The sequence below is a fragment of the Anopheles stephensi genome, chromosome 3, assembly GCF_013141755.1.
Source record: "Anopheles stephensi strain Indian chromosome 3, UCI_ANSTEP_V1.0, whole genome shotgun sequence".
NCBI classification, from domain to species: Eukaryota; Metazoa; Arthropoda; class Insecta; order Diptera; family Culicidae; genus Anopheles; species Anopheles stephensi.
The window spans coordinates 29,861,298-29,888,193 of record NC_050203.1 but is presented as its reverse complement, the minus strand read 5'-3'; the positions used below and the strand labels follow the sequence as shown (position 1 = coordinate 29,888,193).

The following is a 26,896-nucleotide window of genomic DNA, read 5'->3' as shown; positions in this document are numbered from 1 at the left end:
ATTTGTATCGTTGGTGATATGTTTTTCCACCGTTTGCCACACAGCTTATGCGGTGTTAGACCGAAAAGTGACATCACGCAGTGGTAGCGCCTGATACGGGTTTTGCTTTAACTTACCACCGACTAGTGCTCCATTACTAGCGACCCAAAGTTGAGTTCTTTTGAGCACTTTTCCATCGCCTAAAACGCAGATGGTTACCACCGTACCGTGCCATTCCCATTCCGATCGACCGGTGTGTTCTTTTAATCCAGTGTACCGGTGTGCTCTGGGTGGGAAAACATTTACCGTACCACACCATCCTCCCGAGGTCCGAGACCGTCGGGCAAGTGCGGCCAACCGTGGTGACCAAGGCGATAAAATGTAGCACCGCTTTCTTAATGAGAACACGCTACCACACAGCACAGTTGGAGATTATAAATTATGTTCTGCGAATGAAACGGGCCAGGAAATGGTGATCGTCGTGTTGTGCCGGTTGCCGGATGTGCCGCGTGCCCCAAACCACATGGAAGCGGTGGATCCTCGAACGCTTCGAAGGACACGGCACAAGCGTCTTCTGCGGCTGGTATTTTCCCGCTGGCTGCCGCGGAATACATTTTTCAACGTTCAGCCCACCCAAAATGTCGGCACTGCCAAAGTAAACTTCCGACCGAAATGTGACCGTGAAGTAACTGTTTCATTTTTTTTTTGTTGCTGCTCAGTTTCTGTTTCTTGTTTTCGAGTTGAGTTTTGAGAAAATTCAGATTGCGATCAACACACTTTGCCGAGGACAATCTTTTTTTTTTTGTCCGCTTCTCGTGGAACGCGTTGGCATGAGGTTTTTTTTCCTGTAGTACATTCTGCGGCTTGCGAAGGTGATTAATTTTCCTAACGCTGGGATAAAGAATAAAACAATCGCACAGCCGCAAACCCCGGGAAAAAACAGCAGGAAAGGTGGTAGAATTTACAAAGCAGGATGATGAAAACAAAAAAAAACCACACACACACACACCCGGCCACAAATCACGTTTTGCCTCTGTTGCATATCTCGGTGCGAGTCCAAAAGAATTTCCACTCGCTGGCCAACCAGTCCAGTCCATTCCGTTCCGAATGATTGCAAACATGCTGCCAGGGCAGCAGTGGGAGTTTAAAACACGGTGGCAAGTAGGCAAAACAAAACGGGAGAAGAAAAAAACCGAGTTCGCAAATAAAGTTGCCATCGAGGTAAGCGGCCCGGAATGCTGTGGGTCGGGTCCCGCTTTTTTTTTTCTCTCCCGAAAGCGATATATATTTATAATTTGCGACCGAGTAGTGAGCAAACGGTGGAAACACATTTCATTTTCCTTTTGCAATTTTTGCGCGCGCTGTCACTCTCTCTCTCTCGGCCAGCATTCCAGTGTGACAGTGAGCAATGTTGGCATAGCGCATACCTGCAATTTGGTATCATTTTGCAACAATGATGCAGTCGGATTTATGAAGTGCAGTGACAGAGAAAAAAGGCATGCAAACGGGAGCTATGAGCTTTGTGGTTTTATCTTTCACGCTCAATGGCTTTCAACACTGTACTGCATTTTGACGAGTAAAATAACGAGACTGACAAAGAGTTAAATGTGAATTTAAAGTCCATCTGATGGTAAAATATTATAGAGAACACAAAGGGATTCTTCTAAAAATGTCATTAAATTTAGTACAAACTATTTTGTTCGCAACATCCAACCATTCTTCATCGCAATCTTGTTCCACAAAGGTATACTGCTGTGGTGCTTTATTTCTACAACATTATTAATCACACTTTACACGTAACATTACCGGATGGATCCCTAAACAAACTCTTTCCCCGTAACTAATGGAAACGATTTCTCACGCTGGTCAGACCACATTTCAAGCACGAAATGGAGACACCCGTCTAGCAAGTGTCTCGTGCGAAGGTCAATCTGTTCACATGCTATCCGGGACGGGTACAGTCCATCGTGCAAGAAACATCTTTGAGTTTTATTTTATCTGTTTCTCCTCCTTAAGACACCCCCAATCCACCTGGAGCAATTCATTTCCCCCATTCCTGCCGAGGACCGTATGGAAGGGAACAATTTATTGGCTGTCAAAAATTAAAACAAAAATACAGCAACGATTGATCATGTTCACCGCGCTTTTTTTTTTTTTTTGTTTTACTTTGGGGGAGCAAAAACATTTTTGTTTGCTGTAGTTCGGGTTCCGATGTCAGGTTTTTTTAAATGTCCACTCTTAAGCTATCTATGTCGGCGTTGTTGAAAAATGGTGCTCTCTCGTACACATTAATTTATATTTCTGGGTTGTCACTACACCCTATATTGCTGGCGGGTGTTGTTTGTGTTTTCCATGTAAATGGAATGCTCGACCGGTCAGTAGAGTGGGCAGTGTGGTGCGTTTTAGATTTGACAGCTTAATTGAAGCGATGGTTCAATGCTTGTTCGGATCGAATCGGTGGTTTGCTGTTGAATGTGATTATTTGTTGTAGGTTATTTGCGGGCGGGAATTGCATTGAGGGTTTAAAATCAGCTGTACACTGATGGTGATTATAGTGACGAGATTTGATACAGTTCGAGTTGGATTAAGTTACTTGTTTCTGAGTTGGTTTTCAAGTTATTGTTTGGTTGTGGTTATTTAAGAAGGCATATTTCAAACTGTTTAAATTATATAATATTTTTGTAGTTCTGATTTCTAAAATAAATTGAAAATATACAGGGAGACGCCTGGTAGCTCTCATTCAATACTGATGGAGACGCCTGGTAGCTCTCGCCAAACTCACATAGAGACGCCTGGTAGTTCGAATTTGGTCATCAAATGTGCTATTTAATCATTTCTTACATGTTGAATAACATAACACCTCTGTCCTGTTCATTTCTAAATGAATTGAAAATATAGATCGATGCGTCTGGTAGCTCTCGTCCATGGAGACGCTTGTTATTTCTTCTAACTCTTTGCTTGAAATATAACACGCAATTTATATGGATTCTTTACGAATTCATATCAAATTTCAACAAATCATCCACACTCTTTTATTTCCAATTCCTCACAATTGTGACTATTTTTTTTGCTTCACAACTTCTTGAAATCTTGGCCACCCTTTACTAGGTTCCCTTGACTTTATTTTCGGGATTCAATACCCGGTCCTGCAGTGACATCTTTCATCGCCTACATCACATCTCATTATTGATACATGTTCATTCCCCATGGACCTTGGCAAGGCGTGTCAACAAATCCGTAAACTTAATCAAACAGATTCAAACATTCAACCTACACAATACACGACGACACACGGGATATGAGTCAACAACGCGCTCCATTGCAGCCACCATTTCACAGCTTTTTCCTTTTTTTTGTCATCCTCTTTTTTGTATTTTCCACCTCGTTAAACGATCCTTTGCCTTGATCTTTTTCCTTCGCTGAGCAATGAAATGGAGCAGAACATCGCGTTACCAGCGCGTTCCGAGCGATTTGGAAGTGTTTCCATTTTGCAACGGTTTGTATTGCTCTGCTACCTTTTTATAGAGTTATAAAGCAAGAAGGAAAATGTTTTTCAACAAAATTTGTAGAAATATTTAGTTTCATGAAACATTTTCCCAAGGAATCTCTGCTTCAAAATTTATTATCCAACTCCATACCCCTCCTGTATGTGACAGTTGTTTGGAATCTTTTACGAAAAAGTATTTCACGTAAACTGAAAACGGAAAAGCTTTCAACGTACAACTTCAAATCCTCGCATCAAATCCTTCCATCTGCTGCAAGCACTAACTGACAGCGGCACAACGGACGCATTTGTTCCTATCTTCGGGCTGATGAGTTCTGCGAAACTCTCTCGACCGAGTAGCGTAGGCAACACTAGGAGCATTTTGTTTGCATTTAATTATTAAAATTGCACACGGTGCACTTTTGGGGTCGGATCTGCAGCACCCGCCGAGACGCCAGTTACCGGGCTTGAACTCCAAACACACAAAACCCATGCCCCGGAACGGTAACGGATGTGCACTGCTAATTGGCGCCATTCCCAACCGGGCTTAAGGGTGAGTATCGTCCGGTTCGGTAGAAAAGGTCTGTTGACAATTGTCGTCTCCGCCTGTTGGGTTCGCCAACAGACACCAAGGGCACTAAGGATTACTCCAGTTTCACGAGGGCGAAGCGGTGTGCGAAGGTTTCGAAATGAAAATAATGCAAACCAATTTCAAATGGTGTATCTCCTCGGAAAAAGGGGTTGAGCAAATTTAATTTAAACCTAACTCAATTGAATTTCACCTCAATGCCCGGTGTCCAAACGGTTCTAAATTAAAGCTGTTTCAATATTGACTCGTCCACTCGGTCAAATAGCAAAAACAAGGGGCCAATGATGAATGTCAACAATCCGAAATTGTCTTGCTCCGAACTCTCAACACTCTGTTTCTGGGAAAATTTAAATCAACGGACATTTCTGATGAAACGTTGAATTCAATTTGCTCTAAATGATTTACCAATTTAATATCCCACTAAACGGACTGTGAATACAATGACTTGTTTTTCTGGTTCTTCGGTCTTCCTTTTCGTCAATCAGAGTGTGAGGTTTTGTTTAAGTTTTGATTAGGATTAGGCAAGCTCTTATTGCAAGAAGGGCAAAATAAGCTACTAATAGAAAAAGAATTTAAAGTAAGCAGCAATCGATAATCAAAATTTCCCCGAATTTCGTTATTATCTGCTTGCCGAAAGTATGTTCACCAGAATTTGAACAGCTAAAGCTTGATTGCATTTCTACACATCAAGCCTAAGAAAATCTCTTTATATTCGCTGAGAAATCCACGCAGTCGATTAAAATCATTTTCCCATTTTTTCCAGCAACTATCTCCTCGACACTCGAACACTGGGATAAAAAGTTTTCTTAACACAAAGAGCGAGAAAAAAAACACACACACAAACAACATTATTCAAAAAGCTAACCGACCCATCATAAACGTGACCAGCAGCAGCAACAGCGAGAAAACGAGTTGCTTCCGCCGTTTTGACAGTTGATGAGAATTTTAAATGAGATTTTTAAATCACTTTTGCTACCAACCGGGACTGGGGGCAAAATCGTCAGCTTGCTTCACACACACACGCACACAGCGCATTTGTTTGCTGATGTATGCGGGTTATGGAGGGTTTTGCTTACACTGAAGCTGTTTATTTTTTAAACAAACACACGCACAACACTTTTTTTGTATTACTTCCCGTACCCGTCTATCCCGATCCGGCCTTGCCGAAGCTTCAAGCCAACTTTCTTTTTATCTTGTCCGATGCTAACCGATCCGTACGCTCGTAAGACAGTTTCTCATCCGTATCCTTCTTTCCCCCGCCTCCGGGTTGGCTTCTGGTTAGTGCGCGAGCTGCACCACACCATTTTGCCACACATTCCGCTGCCCGCAAGCTGTCAAAGCTCACGTTCAGACATAATTATTGGATGAAGCATCCCGGCGCAACATCCCGACCGTGATGGAAAAAGTTCGGATCGGAAAAGTTGGCGGAGATGCTACTTCCGCCTGTCGCTGATGGATCAGTGGGCAAGTGCCATCGTGTTTGAGCACCGTGTGACGCTGAGAAACAGGGAGCAGATGGACTACGGGGCACATAACAAAAAAAGTTTTCGTTCCGGCATGTCACTGAACGGCGTAACAGTGGGTTTATGTTTAGCTAACAATATTTTAAACACAATGAATATTTTAACTGAAGGTTTTTGAGGTGCCAAAAGTAGGTTGTGGGACAATGATTATAGTTGTAAGGTGCTAGCAGTCTTAGTACACAGGGCCAATTTTACATCAAGCTCCTAACTCACAATGTTACGGAGTCAATGATGGAGATTTTAAATCACTTAAGAAAATGTTTCAAATTGATAAGGTAATATTGCAACTCAACTGCGGAACTTTGCAGTCACTCAGCAGAATTTTGCATACATTAGCTTAAGTCTGGTTAAAGGCCGGGAGACTTTTCGAAACTGAGATATCTAAAATTTAATGAAACGTTAGGCTACAATATGAATAGCTATTATATTATTTAACATTAATAGTAATTAATATTATAAGTAACTAAAAACAAAGAAAAGGAGGAAAAAGATATCATACTTACTCATACTACTTACTTACTCACGATACTCAGTTGCGAAAAGTAAGTACCCGGGAATGAGGGGTGCTTTATTCAGACTTTAGTCCTTAATCGGCGCTGCCCGGTGATTAATGCGACAGCGGCGCTGGTCTTCATACGGCAGAACCGGGTTTTCAAATCCTATCGTTCTCGGTATCGGGCATCGGGGAACGATCTGCCCCAAGAGTGAGGACTGACTATCCAACTGTGCGGTATGAAAAAGTCTAGTAAGCCAGAAATGGCAGACATGACATTCAGAAGTCATTTGGCCTAGAAAGAACTAGAAGATTCCATGCATAAAGGAAAGAATTGCAAAGCAATTGTGGCATTTTTATATAAGCTGAGGATTAATGAAGTCCATCCTCAGCTTCATTAATCCATTTCTGGCTTTCTGTTACTTGATTTTACCCCGGAAAGGTGTAGTCAAGCCTTACGTACGGAGAGGCGGTCTGAATGGGATTAGAACCCCGGCCCTGCACAAAAGTCCGGCGCCAATATCGACTCGGCCACCGGATCGCCCCAAGGGAAGGACCAAGCACAAAATCCACAACTGATTGCAAAGTTCCACTGCTGAGTTGCAAAGTTCCCCTATCTGAATGCAATATTCCATTAAATGATTGCAATATTCCACAATTAAATTGCCATACTCTCCTATCCCCTATATATTTCGAAATCCTTCAATAGGTTTTAAAATCATTCCTCACTGAGTGCAAGATCCCACTGTATGATTACAAAGTTCCACAACGCACTGCTAATATAACACTATCCATTTGAAACACTCGCCCCAAGTGATTCCATTATATTGATCGAAACCTCCGGTAGATTGCTTCTTCTAGCATGATATTCGATCTCAATACTAATCGACCAACCATCTAGATAAAGGATAACCTCCAAAAAACCCACCCCGATTGACAAAGTCTCGGACAGGTTTGCCATACCTTGTCCGTGCACGAATGCAGAACGAAATTGCATCCACCAGGATGCCCGTCTCGTCACGCCACGGAATGATTGATCGAAGTTGATTAAACCCGAGCTTTGATTAACATATCTCTCGAATGTTTTTATTCGATTAACGTCCACTGTCATTGCATGTCACAGTGGCATCTTTCTGCACCGATAGCTTCCTGCGACTAATGTCGCCCGACGCACTCACACTCACACGACTTTCGGATCGATGCCGGCAGTTGTCACTACCCCATCACGTCCCCTACCGTCACAGACCACAGCCCTCCGCATCCGTGATTGATTGATTTAATTTTCATCTCACCAGAACGAAGGAAATTCAATAAACTTCCAACAATCTACCCACCGTTCTCGGCGGCCATTGCCATTGCCAGGCCCAGGCCCTGGCACAAGATGCAACCGTACGTACTGTACTAAAAATAAAGATGCCCAGTGCCTGACCTTGTGCCGGTGCAGCTGCATGCATACGATACATTCATCATCGGGCAGTAACATCGGCCCGCAATGAGCTAATCCCGGACCGGGGCTCGGTTTCTTTAATCTGTTGAGAAGCAACAAAAATAACAATGGTGTAAATAGTGGAAGTAGAAAGTGAGGCGAGCAAGAACGCGAAAGTCTCCTTTGAACCGGTAAATGCAACAAACCATTCCCTGGGGCTCATATTTTTCTTGGTGCCCGTTTTTCCCCATCGAAAGTTACGGCATAAATCATTGTGACTGGTGAAGAAACGACTTGTTTATATTAGCCGTCCACGCCCACCCGGCTTGGATTTTGGAGGCAGGGTGGCAAAGGTTGATTAGGAAGCGAAAGCAAAGCGAAGCAAAAACGCCAAAACTCAATTTTCACCCACGTTTCTGTGGCAAGGTCACAGCGCGATTTGTTGTTCGCTGGCCGGAAACCGTGCGATTGGCCCGAATCATGGCTGCCCTTCGGCGTATGCCGTTGCGCATTATATGTTTGTTTATTGTCCCGAAGTGCACTAATTGCGAACAATTAATCAGTGAAACGTTGTTTGGATTTTGACCATTTCCCACGACAACCGGCCGGATCTGTAGAACAGCCCAACAAAAACAAAACGCTTTCCACGTGACGCGTGAGCTCGAGAAAACCCTTCGTTTTCTAAACGTTCCACTCTTTTTGTGAGAAAAAAGGGGATGTTTTGGCACAAGTTTTATAGAAAAGAAAGAAAAAGAAAACGGGGGACTTGGAAAACATTGTTAGACTCCGCTCAGAGCTTGGTGCTTGGGTAGAGTTCTATCGGTTATCGGTCGTTCGGCGTTTACGCTGGGCAAAAGGGCTTATGTAAATGGCAAAGGCTCTAAGCGATCTTTAAGCATTCCCTTGGGTGCAATAAAACGTCCCATGACTGCACTTCGAGCCAATGCTGTGCCGCTACAGTGAGGCACAGAAAAGTGTGTACATGTTTGTTTTATGTAGCATAAGGAAATAATGACAGATTGTAAAAAACAGTTATCTAAGATTTTTATAGAAATAGAATTAATTGTAGTACATTATAATACTGTAAATTTTCAAATGTTATTAATTTTATTTAGAAAATGATCAAGTGGACAACTCGTTTTCTTTTATTTCTAATAGATGGCGCTACTAGCCATTTATGAATATAGCCATCTTAAAAAATCGGTTTTTTAGTAAAAAAAATTAAATAATTTTTTTTTTTAATAGTTGGTGGCTGATATACGTTTTGTCTTAACTACAAGCTATCGGAATTAGCTTCTAACATATCTCCTCCTTCTTCGGGTGCCACTACAACCTCGACTGGTCTCGGTCTGCCATTTCTGGCTCTCTTTGACTAGATTTCACCCGTAGCAAGGTCGTACGGAAAGCCGGCCGGGATGGGATTTGAACCCCGGTCCAGCCGTGTGATGCTGTCACTTCGGCCACAGTAAGTTAGTTATAATATATTAAAACCAGACACTTATAATCACTGATCAGTAAGCAGACGGACAGATGATGATTTTCCAAAAACAATAATCAAAAACTCCAAGTCCGCGGATCATGAATGTTCTTGTAACAACAGCTGGTGCTAATCAAAAGAATCTTGGTTTGTAATTTTAAACTTGAAAATTTATGCAAAGGGAAACCAATTGCAATCAAAAACAGCAAACGCAAGATGAGATGAATTTTAAACGGTTTCTTGCACCATCCAGCTGTTGATTGTTGATTAATTCTGTCTGAATCTTTAAAACTCAAAGTCTGAAGCTGAAGTGCTTCAAAAATTAATCCTGTTGATTGAATTAAAAAAGATTTGCTGTTCTCTGTTTGCTGGCTGTACACACTGCTGCACTACACACTGTAAATACAAACCTAAGTGAATTTGATTATGGCATATAGTTAACGTGCAAATAAAAAAGAAAAAACAGCATCAGTGTGGCTTACAGTATAATGGCTCGCAGCAGCACCCCCCTCGGACTGGGTGTTTGTCGAAGAATTTGGCAATGAAAACAGCACCCGGCAGAAAGTTTACGCTTATAAAAGCTTTCGCCCCGGCGAAGGAACGGCGCACCGAGCGAGAGAACTTTTCAGCCATACCATTCTTATGCTAATGCGTAGTAGAAGCAGAAAGCTCCACGGTACGGAATCACTTTACCAAGCAGCACAGCCAACACAGGCGCAAGGCGTATTTGCATGTGTACAGGGCGATCGGCGCACGTACGGTGACTATCGAACAGTGAGACGAAAAAGTTTGTCTCAAGCGTAATGAAATCCTTCCTCACGACAGTAGACGCCTTGAGCGCCATTGGATTAAGCAATTCAACTCGTCGTTCGTTTTGTGGCTCTCGATAACTCGATAAACAACCGACAGTCCTCTCGGCGTATCCCTCGTACCCATATCCGATGAATCTTTAATTTAATCGACACTTTCTTCCACAACTCAACACAACTTAACCACCGTTCGTTCGGATAACGCGCTCCGGTGCATTTTCACTCACATCGACGCACGCAAGCACATTCCGAAACCGAAGCTCGCCTTTGAAGCAATATGTTTGCTAATGGCAAACCCATTTGGCAAACGGTGTTAGGGCTGTGGAAAACCTTACGAACACGATCTTATGCACGAGGAAGAGGGATGGGAAAAACAAGATTGGAAAACGCAACACAGTTCCTCTGTCCGTGACATCTGCCGGCATTAGATTTTTCTTGCTGCCGTTCGGTACCATACACCATTTGGCTTACTTTTCATTCGTTCGTTTCTCTTTTTTTCTTCTTTGTCTACAGATCTGCGAACAGCATTTGACCTGCTCGACCGTGACCAGGATGGGCACGTGACGCCAGAAGAGCTGCAGTTCATGCTGCGAAACCTTGGCATCCACGTGCGGGACGAGCTGATCGACGATCTGCTGCGGGAAGCCAGTCGGACAGGTACGTGTTGAAGGGAGTTTTTTTTTAATTCAATTTAATAGATGTTTAAACATAAATTATATTCATTTAAATTTATATAAAAAACATATTAATATTTACTTCCCCAATAGGAATTCAAATATAGAGTGAAGATTATTGAAACAAAATATTTTTTTGGAGTTTCTGAACTCTTTAACAATTTTCCCTTCTGAAAAGCTTTATTAATAAACCCCAAAAAGCCATCAAAACCAGTCACCACACCGCGTATCGACATAAAAACAAAGTAATTTCCATCACAATAAAGCTTCCACAAGCACGGGGCAAATTGTAAGAAATCTGCTGATACTTTCCAACCGTCCATTATGCAAATGGTTTTAAAACGGACCTCATTTAAATACTCCCGATCAGGTTCCAACTTTATTCCGCTCTTCGATAACGCACGAAACCGTTCGCCCTTCAGAACACGCCTCACCCAGCTAAGCCACCAGAACAATAGAGTTTTGAAGACGAGCGAACTTGGATCTTGGAACCATTCTTTGGAACATAATTTCTCGGGGTAATCGAGCGAAAGACTATTTCGGCGAGCCCTTATCGAACACAAAATCGGACAAACACAAACTGTCTTACACAGACAAACACAGGCAGACACACACCACCGCCAGTGAATGCTATTCGAGCGGAAACGGAGAGCGAGCGTACAGGCGCTGGCTGGTACAATGCCAGCTTGCCAGCTGCAGGTCACGTGCAGGAACGCTCTCCCATGGGATTTGTACGGTAGTTTATCGGATCGCACGAAATAGAACCGATAGATGGAAGGAATGGTTCAATAAGGGCTGGTCCCAGACGTTGGGGCAGAGGAAAATGAGGATTCTCCGATACGATTGGAATTTCCCCGTTCAAGGACACGACGCTTACTAGCGTACTTCGATAGTGTTTTCCTATCAATCGCTAGCGTTAGTGAGAATAAGAAAGTTTGGGGCAGTAAGGTCTATCGATATTAACTTTTTCCTGTTGATCAATCTCTTTTCAAAGGCACAACGCACTCATAATCCGTTGCGTTTGTCATCCACGGAGGAAACTCGGTTGTACTCGTGTGTCACCTTGACAATTTGGCCCCTAACCTTTGGCGGGAGTCTGCTTTCCAATCTCCAAACACTCGCGTTTGGCAGATAGTCAACAGTTGTGCTCAGTCACAGTGAATAAAGTGTTTCTACCGATCGCGGACGAAGCATCTCGAACTGCCAGAGTCGGTGCACCTTCGTTCTCCCCTTAATGGTCGGTTCGGTTGGCGTCCTTCCATGCCGCGGTGAAGATTTCCGTTTTCCATTAGTTGCTGCCAATTGCACAGATGACGCTCTCCGGGAATGTCATTCAGCACGTCCAAACCGGTGGTACAATTTTATTAACGGGAAGCACGCTTGCTAGGAAAGGAAAGTCTAATATAATGGTACTTTACAAAGAATGTCTGCATTCCAGTAAAGCGCGAGTCAAGAAAGTGGGTCGCTTCAAATGAATGTAAAGGGAATTTTATTTCGTTAAAAGGGGTTTTCCAAACTCGAGACCAGTTGGTTGGCAAATTTTGTATAAAAAGTTTCATTGTTGCACTCTCCTGTTCAATAAGCACCAGGAGCAGCATGTGATCTAACCACTAGTGATCGTGCATTTCGATAGTGCATTCGGGGAAAATTCTCTAGCTTATCGGATTGCCTTTTTTGTCATGCACTGTATACAAAGTTGTTAAGTAGATTTTTGAAAAATATACAAAACCTTCCTTTTTGTTCGGTGTTACCCAACAGACAACGTGCAATGGGGTGGAAAAGGAAGGTTCGTTAGAGCATTAGCAAAAGCTTTGATGCATACGGGGATTCATTCATCCAGCTCTATCTTGCATCCGATGCGAGATTCATATGATACGTTCGAGCATGGCGCAAAGAGCTTCTAAACAAGAAAAGTGTACGGTTTTTTCTACTAATCTCCAGCTTTCTCTGCAAAAATAATGAACATTACGAAAGAGCAGCTTAGTGAAGCGGTAGTTGATTTTAAAAAGCAAAAAGTTTTTAAATGTTATCTTTTAACATTGTCTCATTCAATGTGCTTTGAAACGTATTACGCTGATCCAAACGACAGCTTCCCTTGTCTTCCCATGACGCGAGGCTAGTACGAAGACAAGGGAAAGGGCACTCCATTTGTACGTGGAATCAATCTTTTTTGCTAGGGTATTTATGATGGTAAGTCATAGCTCACTCTTCGCTAGAGAATTTTGGTTTTGTTCGAATGGAACGGCCGAAACAGATAGACCAGACAGATTTATCACGATGATATAAATGCACCCAATTCCCTTAAACAAAACCTGAATAAGAGCAGCTGTTAGAGGATATTCGGAACATAATGTCTATCAGGATAGCTTCCCGACTTGGAGAAGCCATATTCAGGTTAACAAATCTGTGAAAGCCAATCGACATACCCCAAAAAGGTGCACAGCGTTGAACTGTGTAAAATGAATTGCTGGGATGTCTCAAAAGATTTTTTGAGTCCAAGTCGAGATTATTGTTCGAAACGTTATCGTCCTGAGCATAATCAACCATTTTAACCCTAATCAGTGACTTTGAAATTTTTAGCTCCCATTCCATAATAAAAGCAAGTTTAAAGCGTTTATTTTATTACAAAAAAAAAACTTGTAATAATAGCACCCCAAAGACTTATCAACCAAACATGATTACCATAAACCCTAACCTTTTCCCCTTTAAAAGCCCCGCTCAGGAAACAGCTCCGATACAAAGATCTATCTAATAGCCTTTACCTTAAGCAGGACTATCAAATTCGTAAGCTTCTTAACGCAACTTGCCTGTCTGCCCTCGAGCCGTCAGCTCGTCAAATTCAAGGTCCGGGGCGGTATCTTTCTGTGGTTATAATACAAGCTTACCACACCTTGCTTACCTTGCCTTGAAGGCGCAGTCGTCTGTTGCTGTAGTACGCAGAATTGCTCGCCCGCTGAAGGTCAGCAGCAGCAGACATCCTGGATCGATCGATACGTAAACCAACACACACCCCGACATCTTCCGTGCCGTGCATCCATCACGAGAAGCTAAGGGATGATAAAAACTTACCCCGTTCACTATCCGGAACGAACGCTTCTTGTGATGAAGTAACTTAAGCAAACCCATTTGGCAGCAAGAAAAAACGCACCCGCCTTCATCGCACCAAAATGTGCTGAATGTGTGCAGTGCAAGCCGGTAAAAAGCGCTTACCTTAATGCGAAATGGTGGTGGTCGTTTCCCGTTTCGCGTCTAATCATCGAAATCCAATCGTCTTAATACGCCCCCGATAAAACCGGATACAGAACCGGTTGGCACCGCAGTCTGCAATGGTAGTTTATGAGCGAACGGAACCGTGGAACGACAACAAAAAAACTGTCATGTTCACTCGACTGCGCTTACGAACCCCGAACGGCTGCGAGACAATATTTCCTCGCAAAGCATGATAAATGAGATTGGATGACCCTGGTATCCGGTCGTTCGCGAAGGACGCATCACACTGCGTTTACTTCTGTTGAGGGTAACGATAAATGAAACGAGCAGGAAAAAAAACCCGCCGAACCGTCGTGCTGGTCCGGGACACAGGAATTCATCCGACGGTGGCTGTCGCATTCGTTTTGCGCGAAGTACCAATCCATGTCGCACGGTAAATACGCTCGTAAAATATTGCATTTATTGGCGTGCTACGTGGGGCGCCCAGTACGTGATTGGGAAAGATGCGCGTCCTCCGCCATACAGGGTGGGCCACAGACAGCAGTTGTTTCTTCAGCAAATCCCTGGGTGCTTGCCGAACGCGCGCTGCTCCCTATACCCATGAAGATGTTCGAAAATCAAGCAATTCTGCGCCACCAAGCTGAAGACGATGAAATTGATTTGAAAAGCGAGATTGAAGCGAGGGAAATTCCTGACGGTGGAAAATATTTTTCCCTCAGGTTAAAATATGTCTTACCTTCGTTGGATCATTCCCTGGGTAAATATTTGCAGCCGAATGGCTCATCCTTCTTAATGGTACGCGTGGTTTAAGTTGGCAAGCACTCTCACTCACACCGTAGGATGAATACATTAGCGTGAGCTGGTTCCTTGGTGAGATAGCGGGAGCGAAGAATTCGAAGCTTTTTTCTCCGTTGTTGTCATGCGGTGTAGATTGATGGAAATTCCTCGAGGTTAGACTTCGTTTCATATATTCCATTACCGGGTTGATGGTGTAAGGCTTACCACGATATGCCATGTTTTTACATTTAACCGTTGGCGTTAGCAAATGAATGCGTCTAGGAGTTTAAGGTTTTGAGGGAGCGCATACTTTTCTAGTCCTAGGTTCTTTGCAAGCCGATAGGAATACAGCATAAAAGTATTTGACCTAAATTTTGATTACTCCACCTTTTCCTGAATATTGTTTTTGGTTATTGAAATACTTTGCAGGTTCTAAACGTAAAGCAATTAGAATAATTTAAAAATCAAACAATTCGTCTACAAACAACCAGGCGTCTCCATCGGGAACTTTATTATTTTTCTACTTAAGTGAACCCAGCAACAGAATTTTTATTCTAAATTTCTATTTTTTTTACATTTTTGTTAGTTTTGCGTGGCAAGATATTAATTAAGCCTGAGGGAATACGCTTACTTTAAAATTGAAAGGAATTTAGTTACAAACAACCAGGCGTCTCCATCGAAATTTTATTTATTTGTTTGCACCGATAGGAAAAAGCCGAACAAATATTGAACCCATTTTTCATGTTCAGCAGTTTAAAAAAACTTCAGCGTTTCTAAGACTACATATTAATGAAGCAAGAATAGATAAATTCTTTTTCCCATATTTAAGTAATTTATTTACAAACAACCAGGCGTCTCCATCGAAAGTTCATTTTTATTCGCTTCGGAGTCCCCTCAACGTAAGACGTTGTTTTGTATGCAAAACCTAACCACCAGACGCCACTTGTATAAAGATTATTTTAATTCGAAACACTTGTAGCGAAAAACAAAAAGGGTCGCCCAGACCCAGCCAGACCTGGGAATGATTTTCCTGCAAAGCACACGAGCATCATCATTCCGCCCGGTGAAACCTAATCCAACGCGCAACGGGTCACATTCCAATGCTTCACTCGATTAGGAAACGTGATCGAAAGAAAGCAGGTCAACAGCCCAGGCTACTGCTACCCGTCAATCGACGTTCCGCCGGCAACCGTCTAATGTTGTCCTTTCGTTTGCGACTGCCAGCTGTGAAAGTAAAATATTGGTTACAGTTGTCGGTTGTCATTCTTTTATTGTCCTGCCTGCTTTCTACGTCTCAACAACTCCACCATTAACTTACGAACACACACACACACACATAAAAAAGCCAGTCCCATCCTTCGGGATGATGCGCCATCAAATAAATAGACTGGCCCATTGAACGGAGGACCGTTTCATCAGCAAAAATGGGGATCACGCGTGTATGTGTCTGTCTGCCAGTGCCATCGAAAATGTTTATAGCTGTGCAAGCCGTACGTGAAAATCCTTTTCGGCCGATTGCGACCAGATGACCGTAAACGATTCCATTTGATGGAGAAATGTGATTGCTAAGCATACTTTCACAAACCGATTTGCACAAATCCCGGAACGCGCCCTGGCGGATGGACCTTTAATGTTTTGTATTCGGTGGTACAAGATTTCGTTTCGGGGAAAAATCGATGAAGGGAACCAAATGGGATGGAGAGGAACGGACGAAATAAAGGTCAAATAAACTGGGAATGGTTTTGCGATGCGTAGAAAAGCAAACGAACGCATCTGTATTTGCAAATAAAGCTTCGCATAAGACAGATGCTCTAGTCAGCTTGTCCTTATTTCGATTCCGGGAGTAAATATTGCTAATGTTTCTCTCTGCAAGCAAAGCGATACTTTAAATCCGATCTGATCAAGGCTTTCTTTTTTTGTGCGAGCCCATTTGCGAGCCCTTACAAAGCGATGCATAGAATCATCAATCATTTTATGCTCTAATTCATGTTAAAAAATAAGCGAGACGGGCTTTTTTCTCTCAGTTTTTCCTTCCCTATGCTCGTTAGCATTTTGTATCCGATTACCCTGGCTGGTACGGAGCACCGTTCAGATTGCAGAAAAATGTGGCCGTATTTTCACATGAAAGAGACATTTAGTTTCGTTTTCTGCTTAAACTGGGCTTAGTTAAAGAAATGTATTTTAACTACTGCTCACTTCCACGCAATTGAAGCATACACTCGACCGCTATCGGTGACGATAAATTATTCCGTAACAACCACTTACTCGCCCAGTTAATCGGTCGTTTGGCGGGGAATTGCATTTTAATTTGAATTTATATCCAACCGTGATTCAAACCAAAAGCGTTCCAACGCTCCAACCCTACAAGTTAATAGCCAAACTAATCGATGTGGGGATTGCCGCGTCAGAACCACACGCATCGTTTGAGCGAGTCTTGCTGGCGATTGGAAATTTATGCACAGCTTTTCTTCTCTCACCGATGGCTTCTGTTTCTGTTGCTGCTGGTGGCATAAATGGTGGTGACGTTGTATTCAATACGACAGACCAGAGAGACGTATACCACACGTCATCGCATCACAAACCAATTTTCCCTTCCCGAACGGAAAGGTCTCCACCATTCTGCTGCACCATCCGGGGTGAAGGATTTTCAATTCATCTCAGAGGCAGCATAGCGAAAGGAAAACAATCATAAATTTAACATCAAAGATTTATTGCGCCGCACGCCGTTCGATCGATAACCCGTTGCTATGTTCAACATGTTAGCTTTGAGCACTCCCTGCTTTCGCAAACCGCTCAGTCATCCTCTGTCGTTTTCTTCTCCTTTCTTTTGTTTGTATTCGAACTTTTTCGAAGCTTTTGCCCCGAACCACATATACACCGCAGCTCTCGAATGCATTCAAAGTAATGACTGAAAAATGATGAACTCACCAGGGACAGACAAAAGGGAGGAGAGAAAAAAAAACGGCGAATGGTGCTTGCTTGTGCGGATGGAACAATACAAGCACCCCTCGAAATACAGAACCAACACGCACTAGCAGGACGATAGCGACGTCACACGTGAAGTTTCGTTATTGGGGCTCTTTGTACGGGGCCGGAGCAAACGATTGAAGATGAAACGCGTGCGTGTGCGTGGAAAAAGTTAGCTCCTGTGCTGCCAGCCGTTTTTCCCAAGGGCACCATGAATTTGTTAAAACTTTGTGTCCGCGTTGACAGCGTACCAGGGTGTGATAAATCAAATCGGAAAGCTAGCTTTTTCTACCTTCACAAAACGCAATGTTTTGCAACTGGCTGGGCGCTATTGTGCAGTCTGCCTGGGGGATTATCAATATTTATTAGGGCTTTTATGTTATATTTGTGGTGAATACAGAAATTGACGGACAAGAGCTACAATAGGCGATTGCATAAACAGTTTTGTTTGCATATTAGCAATTCCTTATAAGCTTGAGTGATATATAAGAAGCTAACTCAATAATTGAATAAAAAAGATAATATTATTTAAAGCAACTGTTGTATTACATTTACAATTGCCCACTGTTTGATAGGCAGCCTAATCACATTTGTCCCAATGTTTTAACTTTTCTATCTAACAAACCACCTACTTCTGGTGCCTGTTGTCAGACTTGATTTTTAGAGAAAAAATCTCAAAAGGAATAAAACGATTTTATAAGCCTCCCATTTGGCCCGACTCGTTAGCCAGTAGAAAAGAGATCCTAAAACATGATGAGAGCTTAGTCTCTTAGGCTAGTGTTATTGTAGTCAAACGAATTTTTATAAAAAAGTTTTCCGTTAGTTCAATACCATGGAAATGTTTTCTTTGCAACAGGTTGCTGCATGTATTTTGGTAAATTGCTACATATTTTCGCAGTAAAATATTAAAGAAATATTTATAAAAATAAACAAACCGTTGCACAGCAACTGAAATGTTCCGTTGTCTCTAAATTGCAATGCGCAAGCAATGCAAAAAGTTGGTAAATTAAAAAAAACAGTAAATTGTTGAAGTATACAACAATCGCCCTCAGCACAGACAATCTTCGAGGCGATTTGATTGGTCCGAGCACTCAAAAGGAGCGACAAGCCCGTGTACCCAAGCATGGATATGTGGTGGGGCAAGCACCACTCTGTTCGACGAGGACGTGACGGAATATAAGTTGGGTAGGAGAGCCTGTGTGACCCCGAAAGGAGTCTCGGATCCTACCGCATTAAAGGAGGAGCTCACTTTCCATTAAAAATCACGCATGCTTTGATTTAAAACCACCCGTAAAATGAATTCCTCATCATTCAATCTTGGGTTTTGAATCAAAGTAGGCGTGATTTTAAAGGTGTATAGCACTCCTTTTTATGCGATCGTGGAATAGAATCTCGGCGAACGAAGCCCGTGCTGAGGTCGAATATGTTCTATTTGATCCCAAGTCATACTGCCCCTTTCATTGTATAAAATAGGCAAGTAGTTTTATAAAAAGGTACAAATTAAACAAAAGTGACCGATAAACAATTACTTTTGATTAGCTCCTAGAGCTTTCCGTTAGAGAATGCCAGCAAAGGTATCTCTCGCAGGGTTTTCAAACCTTTCTCACAAAAATATTTTTTAAATGCTTAACACAAAATGAATATGAGCAATTAGCAGCCACGATAGGCAATACATTTGCTCCATATTAATCATCCAATTTAACTAATTCCCCCCAAAGCGAAACAAACCTTCGAAAAGCACAAATTTTGCCTAATTGCCCATTCATGATCATTCGATTGACCAGCTCGAGTTGTTTTTTTTTCTCAATTTAAAGCACCCATTAGCAACCGTCAAATGTAAATCAAAACATCGCTCATCGCTTTCAACAATTGACAAACCAGCCCCCCGGGGGCAGTTGATTGGACAGCTTGTTACAGGTCCCCAGGCCCAGGCTTTTGTAGCACTTTGCCGTCCGGTCAAATACAATAACAACCCAAGCACGCTTGTATAATGCTAACGAGCTTTGCTAACTAATGAGCCTGAGCTGTTGATGGGACCGGGTGCGGCATGATTCTCTTACACGGTCCAAATTAATAGGAAATCAATATAGAACAGCAAAAGGCAAAGAAGCAAACAACATCTCGTCCCTCGCTGATTGCTAACATGTTACCGTCGGAATCAATCGACACTAATTGCCGAATGTTAACGCCTATGCATTTAATCGGCAGCAGTGAGACTGTATTAATTGTTGACCAGAACAACTTTAACTACTGGCACTTTTAGTGACGGAACATAATCATTACCATCAAGACTGCGGAGAGAGAAAAGTCTTCGATAACCTCTTTCCGTTTTGGGAGGCAAAAGTTTGTTTTCAATCATGAAACAACGACGAGCGAGAGAGAGAGCCAGAAAAAAGCAATCAACTCGATGTAATCCCTTTAGCCCGATTTTGGAGCAATCACATAAGCTGCCCGTCCTTCGCATCTCGTCTTGTGTTTTTTTTTTGCTCTCCTCCTCATTGGGGCAATGATTTGTATGCCGATACACCCCACATGCCAGGTAAAAGGCTGGCTTTTCAGCAACAAACAATTCGATTCGCAATCGAACCGGTCCAGTACGGGCGGAACGATCGAATGATTTTCCGATTCCGACAGGAAATACAACCCAAACCGAACAATCGAACAAATCGAAAAAAAAAGTTCCATTTTGGCCTGTTTGGAAAGCTTACAAAATGTTCGTTTCTTCCGTCGTTTTCTCATTGCCTGCACCGTAATACGGTGGAGCGTAATAAGAGTGATTGTAGGATTTCCTGCGAGCGATCGCAGCTTTTCGGCAAACATCCTTCTCCTTCCTGATTACTTTAGGGCCGGTTCGGGGTTGCGCGTGTGTGTGTGTGCGTTTGTTTGTGTGTACATTAAAGATCGGCTGTTAAATTTTAAAGCCTCTTAAAGAAATCTCTTACTATATTAAATTTAAGTTACTTTTATATTTATAAACTATTTAAAGGAAAATTTTATGTCTGCTACTCCATATGTTTCTCAACAAGTTTGTTATACCTGTCTCTTAGCTTTTGATAAGAAATTCAACAAACTTTCCATACTTGTTGCCATGCCCCGGTACTAACCAGTCCCTAACTGCATGGAATTAATATTAATGACAGCTGTTAAACTTCAACCCCTGAATGAGAGAGATAGAGAGAGAGGGAGAGAGGGATCGATGCGTCTAATAGGCACGATTTTTTTTGTTTTACGGCCCAAGTCATTAAACATATTTTGACCCGTAAATACGCCTAAATGGCCTTAGTCCTGGCTACACACACACTCGAAAAAGGGCTTTCCCACCGAGTCCGAGAATCAGGTGCCCGCCAGCCGTGCAAACTGTTGATCCAAGGAATTAAATCTACGACAGTTAGATCCTTTACCCAAACAAGAACCGATGGTACGCACCTTTTGCACGATTGATTGAGTAATGTTTTCCGAGCCCAAAGTTGCCCCCACTCGATCCCCACACTCCTCGTTTTCTTTTCGCCGCTGCGTCTTATTCCGCAACGTCATGTCTGCTTCACGCAAAAGTTGTCCAAGTTTTTTCCTTCCTCCAACGCTGTAGAAAGGGGAGGTGGGGAGGAAAAGGGAGAGCCCGGTACGCCGGGTAAAAGCGCCCACACAAAGCGAAATGCCAACTAAGACATTAGCCCTATCGGCATCCATTTTGCTACTCGTCGCTCCCCTGGACAAAGTTTGTACCCGGACGGATTCCGTGCCGTTATCGATAAAACATTTCGAAAAGTTGTCTGGCTTTAAAGCTGCCTTTTGTTTTCCGGGGATATGATGGGTTGGGGGGGAGGGGGGGATGGAGCATAGTAGAAGAAACTTTGTCCACCGTCTGCACTAGAGTCTACCAAGGACCAAGAACCGTGGAATGGAAAGGATGAATCATAATGGCGTAGTTTTTGCGGGTTTGAACCCCCCCATTCAGGGTGCACTGTTTGATGAAATTGTCGTTTTAATTACCCGACACGCTATCTCTGTAGTAAAACCTTCCCTCCGCGGGGGTTTTACGACGCCAAACGAAGAATTACGAATTATCGTCGGACATTAAACACATTTCTTCCCACTAATGTTTGACTGTTTGACGGCAGGAGTAGCTTTAAGTCCCTGAACGAGCTTTTTTAACCCCCCGTACATCAGCTTTTCATTACCCAACGAGCGGGTTGTTTTTTTCTGAATGGGAGGGAAAACTTTAGAAATTATCCAGCTGCCTATTGGTTGGGTGCCGGACAACTTCCAAGGACTTCCCTTTTTTTCTAGGGGACCCCATCTCCTCTCTTAAACAAGATTGCTCCCGTACGCTTTTTTTATTAACCGGGAAAGTAATAATTTTAATTTTAATATGCAAGACACTCAGATGTGGACAGTTTCCCTAAGTTTGGGTGCCTCATCATCATTAAGATTATGCGGGGAAAAAATATTATGCGAACAGCAGAAGAAAGAAAAGTCAACCGCGCAGAGTAACAACCTTCTACCAAGTACTACCTAGGAAAGCCGCTCGAATCAAAGCTCCCGCAGGGAACTTCAACTTCAAAAGGACCCAAACCTGTGCCTAATGAACCAGAATCCCAATTCCGTGTCTGGGGTGGCTTATATTATTATAGGATCGTTTCTTTTCGCCTGTGTTTTCCCCCCCTTGTTCCGGTAGATGTTATTGCCAATTTTTCATTTTCCACCGTACCGAGGTGGGCGAACTGGGTCGGTGAAAAACGTTAATGTATGCAGGTCGAAATAAAAGCCGAAATCCGAAAGCACGCTACCATTACGGGCAACGTGCGGAAGCAAAGTGAAAGGAGACAAAAAAAAGCGAGCTACAACAAACAATTTTCAACTTCAATCCCAGCTAATCTACTCGTCGTTTACCTTGGCTTTCCTTTACATTTTAATGCCATTTCTCATGACTCTCTTTCGCTCTCTCTCTCTCCCTCTCTTCCTCTTTCCGGTTTTGCAGGCAGCGGACTGATAGATGAAACAGAGTTCCTTCAGTGGGTGGCGAGAATACAGGCCCTAAAAGACGACAGCAACACCAGCAGCAGCAGTAGCAGTAGCAATAATCCCGCCCAGTCAGCCGACGACGATCTCACGCAGGATCTGGTGGCAGCGTTCCGGTAAGCAAGCGAGCGTACCATTGGACACTCACTGTTCTGTCCGCGAGTTTGGGTGTGTGTGATTTTCGGGGTACAGGGCAATGGGCTGCCCCAAAAGCGGCTTACGTGCTAAGTACAGCTTCATAATGTGACGGGCAACGTGTAAGCTTTGACGGCATGCATGGGCAAAGTCAATCACGTTTATTAGTTGGAATTCTTGGTTAAAACCATTTGTTCAGTAGCTACCAGTGGGATATAGTAAAGATTTGCTTAATTTATAGCAAATTATGTAAACAGTTGAGTGTAGGTATTCTCTCTAAATTATCTGAGAATACCTGATTTGCCTTCAAGTTCCATCAAACTTCCTTACTAGGAATCAATCAAACTGTATTTAAATGTACTCCAAATGCTTTGTAAGCTTTGAAAGCTTAACCTAAAGCTTTATGAATAGCGGATTTTTTATAGATTAAATTGAGCTCCTGGTTTGGATTAAATTGAGAAGTCCTGGTCTAGTGGCAATGCCAGAAATCACACTACAGGACCGGTGATTAAATCCCATTTGGGAAGCCTCTCCATGCATACGCAGGACTGATTATCCAGTAACACATGAAATGGCAAACAGAGTTCGTTGATATGGAAACGGCTTCATATGACAGGGAAATCAAATACCTTTTATTGTGATGTCCTGCGATGACATTGTCATAGTAGCCGTTGATATTTTACACGTCCTTTCAGCTTTTGGGTAAGTGCGTGCAATATCAACGGCTACTATGACACTATCATCTGAGGACATTACAATAAAAGTTATTTAATTTCCCTACCATCTAAAGCCATACAGCTTTGTTTGCCATTTCATCTAAGGAGCGTATAATACAAATTGATGCTATTACCTTATCAACTGAAAAACCCTGTTATATACAGGCTTTCAATCTATGTAATGGAGCTTTTTTGTATAACTTAGTAGAATATATCAAATGGTTAGTGACGTTTTGTAAGACGATTGTCGAAATTTTAAACATTGTAATGAACATTGACCTGTAGCAAGCACATAAAAGCATTGCGACTATAAACGTTGGCAATCAGCAGTTCATTAAGAAAGAAGTTTTTTCTCAGATTAGCAGGTTTGTCTCAAACACTCGACAGAAAATCCATAGCTGATTGCAAAGTTCCACAGCAGCGTTGCAACTCTCTCCTCGATATTCTACATTATGTTGTATTTTTGCAAAAATGGACAATTGGGTTAGGAATAGTTCGTTCCCTCCATTTGGATCGTGAAAACCTCATACAAACATCATACACAAAACAGCTTTTAAAGCTGAAATACTTAAATAAAGTGTTGCATTGTTAGATGGGCTCTTCCGACAAAACAAAACAACCACCATCAACATCCCCTAATTGGCTACCGTCCTTTGTGAGCTACAATTCAACTCAATAGTGCAGTGCATCGGTGCAGTAAAGTGCTTTCGCGCCAAAGAACAAAACTACCCCGCCAGCTAAACAAAAATGGCTTCCATTCAATAACTAATGCTTCAATGTTGTCTATATGCGCACTTTCGCAGAGTATTCGACCGGGATGGCAATGGGTACATAACGCGAGACGAGCTCAAATCCGCCATGGACATGATCGGCGAAAATGTGACCGAGTACCAGCTGAACGAGATGCTGGAACTGGCCGACGCGGACAAGGATGGCCGAATCAACTACGAAGGTAGGTGCTGATGAGGTGGGAAAATCGAAACCGGGCGGGGGGGGGGGGGGGGAATCAGTCCATTTTCATACGCATTACATCATTTGTACTTCTTTGCCACCATTTTGCTGAGCGCGTACTTATACTCCGTCCATTCCCTGTACCTGCATTCGCCGCATCGTCCACACCCTCGATCCTCATGTCTGGCCATATTTTCGCTCATCCGGGAGTTGCCGTTCAAGGCCTTCAGCCATACTCATTTGAAGCGGCTTCGCTCGTTCGGTGCGCATTGTCATCGTCAAGTGCATGGGCAGTTGCTACTTGTGGAGAATGTGCAAGGGTTTTACTGTATTTTGTAGGAATTAGAGCGATCATTTAAACACAAAAGAGTATTTGTTTGAGTAACAGAAATGTTGGGTATTTGGAATCGAGCGCGAATATTTAATGCACTTTTGAGTTTGAGAAAAGAGAGAATGAATGCTGTGTAAATAATTTGCCAATGGGTTTGCATGAAAATCGGCAAAGAGTTGTCTCACTAATTGGATTTCATTGTCTTTCGATCAGCTATAATCGAATCAATTTGACGAATGTTAAACCGTTTAATAGTACTAAATCTTCTTGCTCCAACACGACCAGAACATGTCGGCCACTGGTCCTTCCATCTATTAGATTTGATAGCAAGCCGTCTCGACGGTTCTACCAAACAAACTCTAATACTAATTTTGATGGCCACCGTAGGCAAACCGCATCGGATCGATCGTCCCCGTGTCCAGCTATCACTGTTTCCACCCATCATTATCCGGCAGCTGGAATTTTAGGGTTGAGTCACTTTTCCGGCAGTAAATTGCATCAACTCCCCGAGCCGGCTTAATGTGTTCATTATCGAACAACAGCGACAGTCACTAAATCAGCTGGACATTTCAACCTCCGAAAACCTCAAAACCTCCACGTGCGGAGATACACGTGGTCACGGTGGATTATGTGTTGCGGTCAACTCTTCCTTCCCCCCCAATTCCAATGCGACCGTTCGAAAGGGTGCCGTTTGCCTTCTACCTTGGCCTTGAGCCTATCGTTAGAACCTAAGCCGCGTTGGTTCCGTTCTTCTTACGACCTTCAATCTACACCCCACTTCCGGTCAGTGGCATCGATACGGATACGGACCGAGAGATGGTGTTAATTTAATTAAACCCAACGGCATGATAATCCTGGTGCCGCTCGGCTGCAACATTCGCCACGCCGGTCGTCCATCCTGTCGACCGTAACCACAGTTTCGTGGGTTTCGCTCGCTGAGGCTTTGCTGAGGCCCACACACGGGCTCATTTTCCGGACGGTTCCCGAGGCTTGTAAACGGGGTGTGAAGTTTATTGTGCACTAAAATTAATAGTCGTCCAATTAAACCATTAAAGCGAACAACGCACCAACACCAACCCCGACCAAACGAATGGTGCGCAGCTGTTAAACCGCCGTTTGGGTGGGTTTTGTAGGAAGAAGCGGGTGGCGAAGAATTGCAGTGTAGTGAAACAATTTATATCGCTTAAGACGATGAAACCGCCCTTGAGAAATATTTTGTGCCTGTATATTTTTTCGGTTTATTTAATGATTATTTCTCTCTGTGCGAAGCAAAGCGAAAGGAACTATGAACCGCTGATGGTGGTTTTGTTGGATTATTTGTAAAGGGAAGTTTAAATAAGGATGCATAACAATGATGTATCTTCAATCGGTGATTTACTAGAAATTTATCTGAATAAGCTTTAAAAATCTTTACAACGTGATTTGAGTTTTTAAGTTTAAAAGCAGTGGCAAAACGAGTCCCTTTGAGGCCTTTAGCAAAAGGAGGGTTAAAGCCTCCAAACACATGGAAATCCGATGCCTGGCCGAAAGTCAATCAGTCAAGCAACAGACGACTGTCGGGAAGATATTCAGGATGCCTCTTTACAGTCTCCCGAAGCCCCTTGGAAAGCACAAAGGCTGCAGGATCTTGGCTGCCTTAGGCCTTGGGAAAGGCTCGGGGCCTCAAGCATCTGCTTAGTTTGCTACTAAAGGTTCTCAAAACCATGGTGATAGAATACTGAAAATATAGATATAGCCCCCAGTGTCGTCCTTTGTATCGTCTTTCTTCATCACGTGTTTAGTACTAGCAACTCTCGAAAAGTATAGCTATCATCTGCTATTGAAGTCTGGATGAATCATATTCGGCGTAGCTGTCCATGCAGTTGGGTGCCAAAAACATTATAACCCATCTTCGTGGCCGGCCAACTAACATCTACTGAGGAATTTGTTCAATGATATTAGTTGTTCGGACTGTAGATTCGATGCTTTAAAACCTTTCTTTGAGTACGGATATGCTATCGACATGAAGGGAATATTGCGTGGCGTTGGTGGCTGGCTAGGATTTTTTTGAAGATCCACCACAAAGAAAAGTTCCATCGGGAGAAATAGGCATTGCTATCCTTAAAGGTTTTAACTACCATAAAAACCACAGCTGTTGAGAACAAAGAGCTATCTTTTCAGATAACTGAGATGTTCCAAGCTAAACCAAACGCCCAAATACATTGATAACAGTGTCGCAAACGCTCTCTGTCTCACTCTCTCTTCAGCTAGTGATCCTCAGCCAAGAAAGGGCGACAATATGTTCAAGAGTGTACTAGGCTTTAATTGTTTGGACATCTGTTGTGTATCGCGAGGTG

General features: G+C 42.9%; 1 protein-coding gene across 15 annotated transcripts in view; it reads left to right on the top strand.

Moving 5' to 3' along the window:
* LOC118509422 (calcium-binding protein E63-1) overlaps window positions 1-26,896 on the top strand; it is an 80,066-nt gene that overhangs the window by 44,114 nt on the left and 9,056 nt on the right. For all 15 annotated transcript variants that reach the window (XM_036050004.1, XM_036050003.1, XM_036050002.1 and 12 more), the window contains 3 exons: window positions 10,294-10,437; window positions 22,387-22,543; window positions 24,082-24,230. In XM_036050004.1, the coding sequence (XP_035905897.1) occupies window positions 10,294-10,437; window positions 22,387-22,543; window positions 24,082-24,230 (450 nt within the window). The remainder of the gene's footprint in view (window positions 1-10,293; window positions 10,438-22,386; window positions 22,544-24,081; window positions 24,231-26,896) is intronic.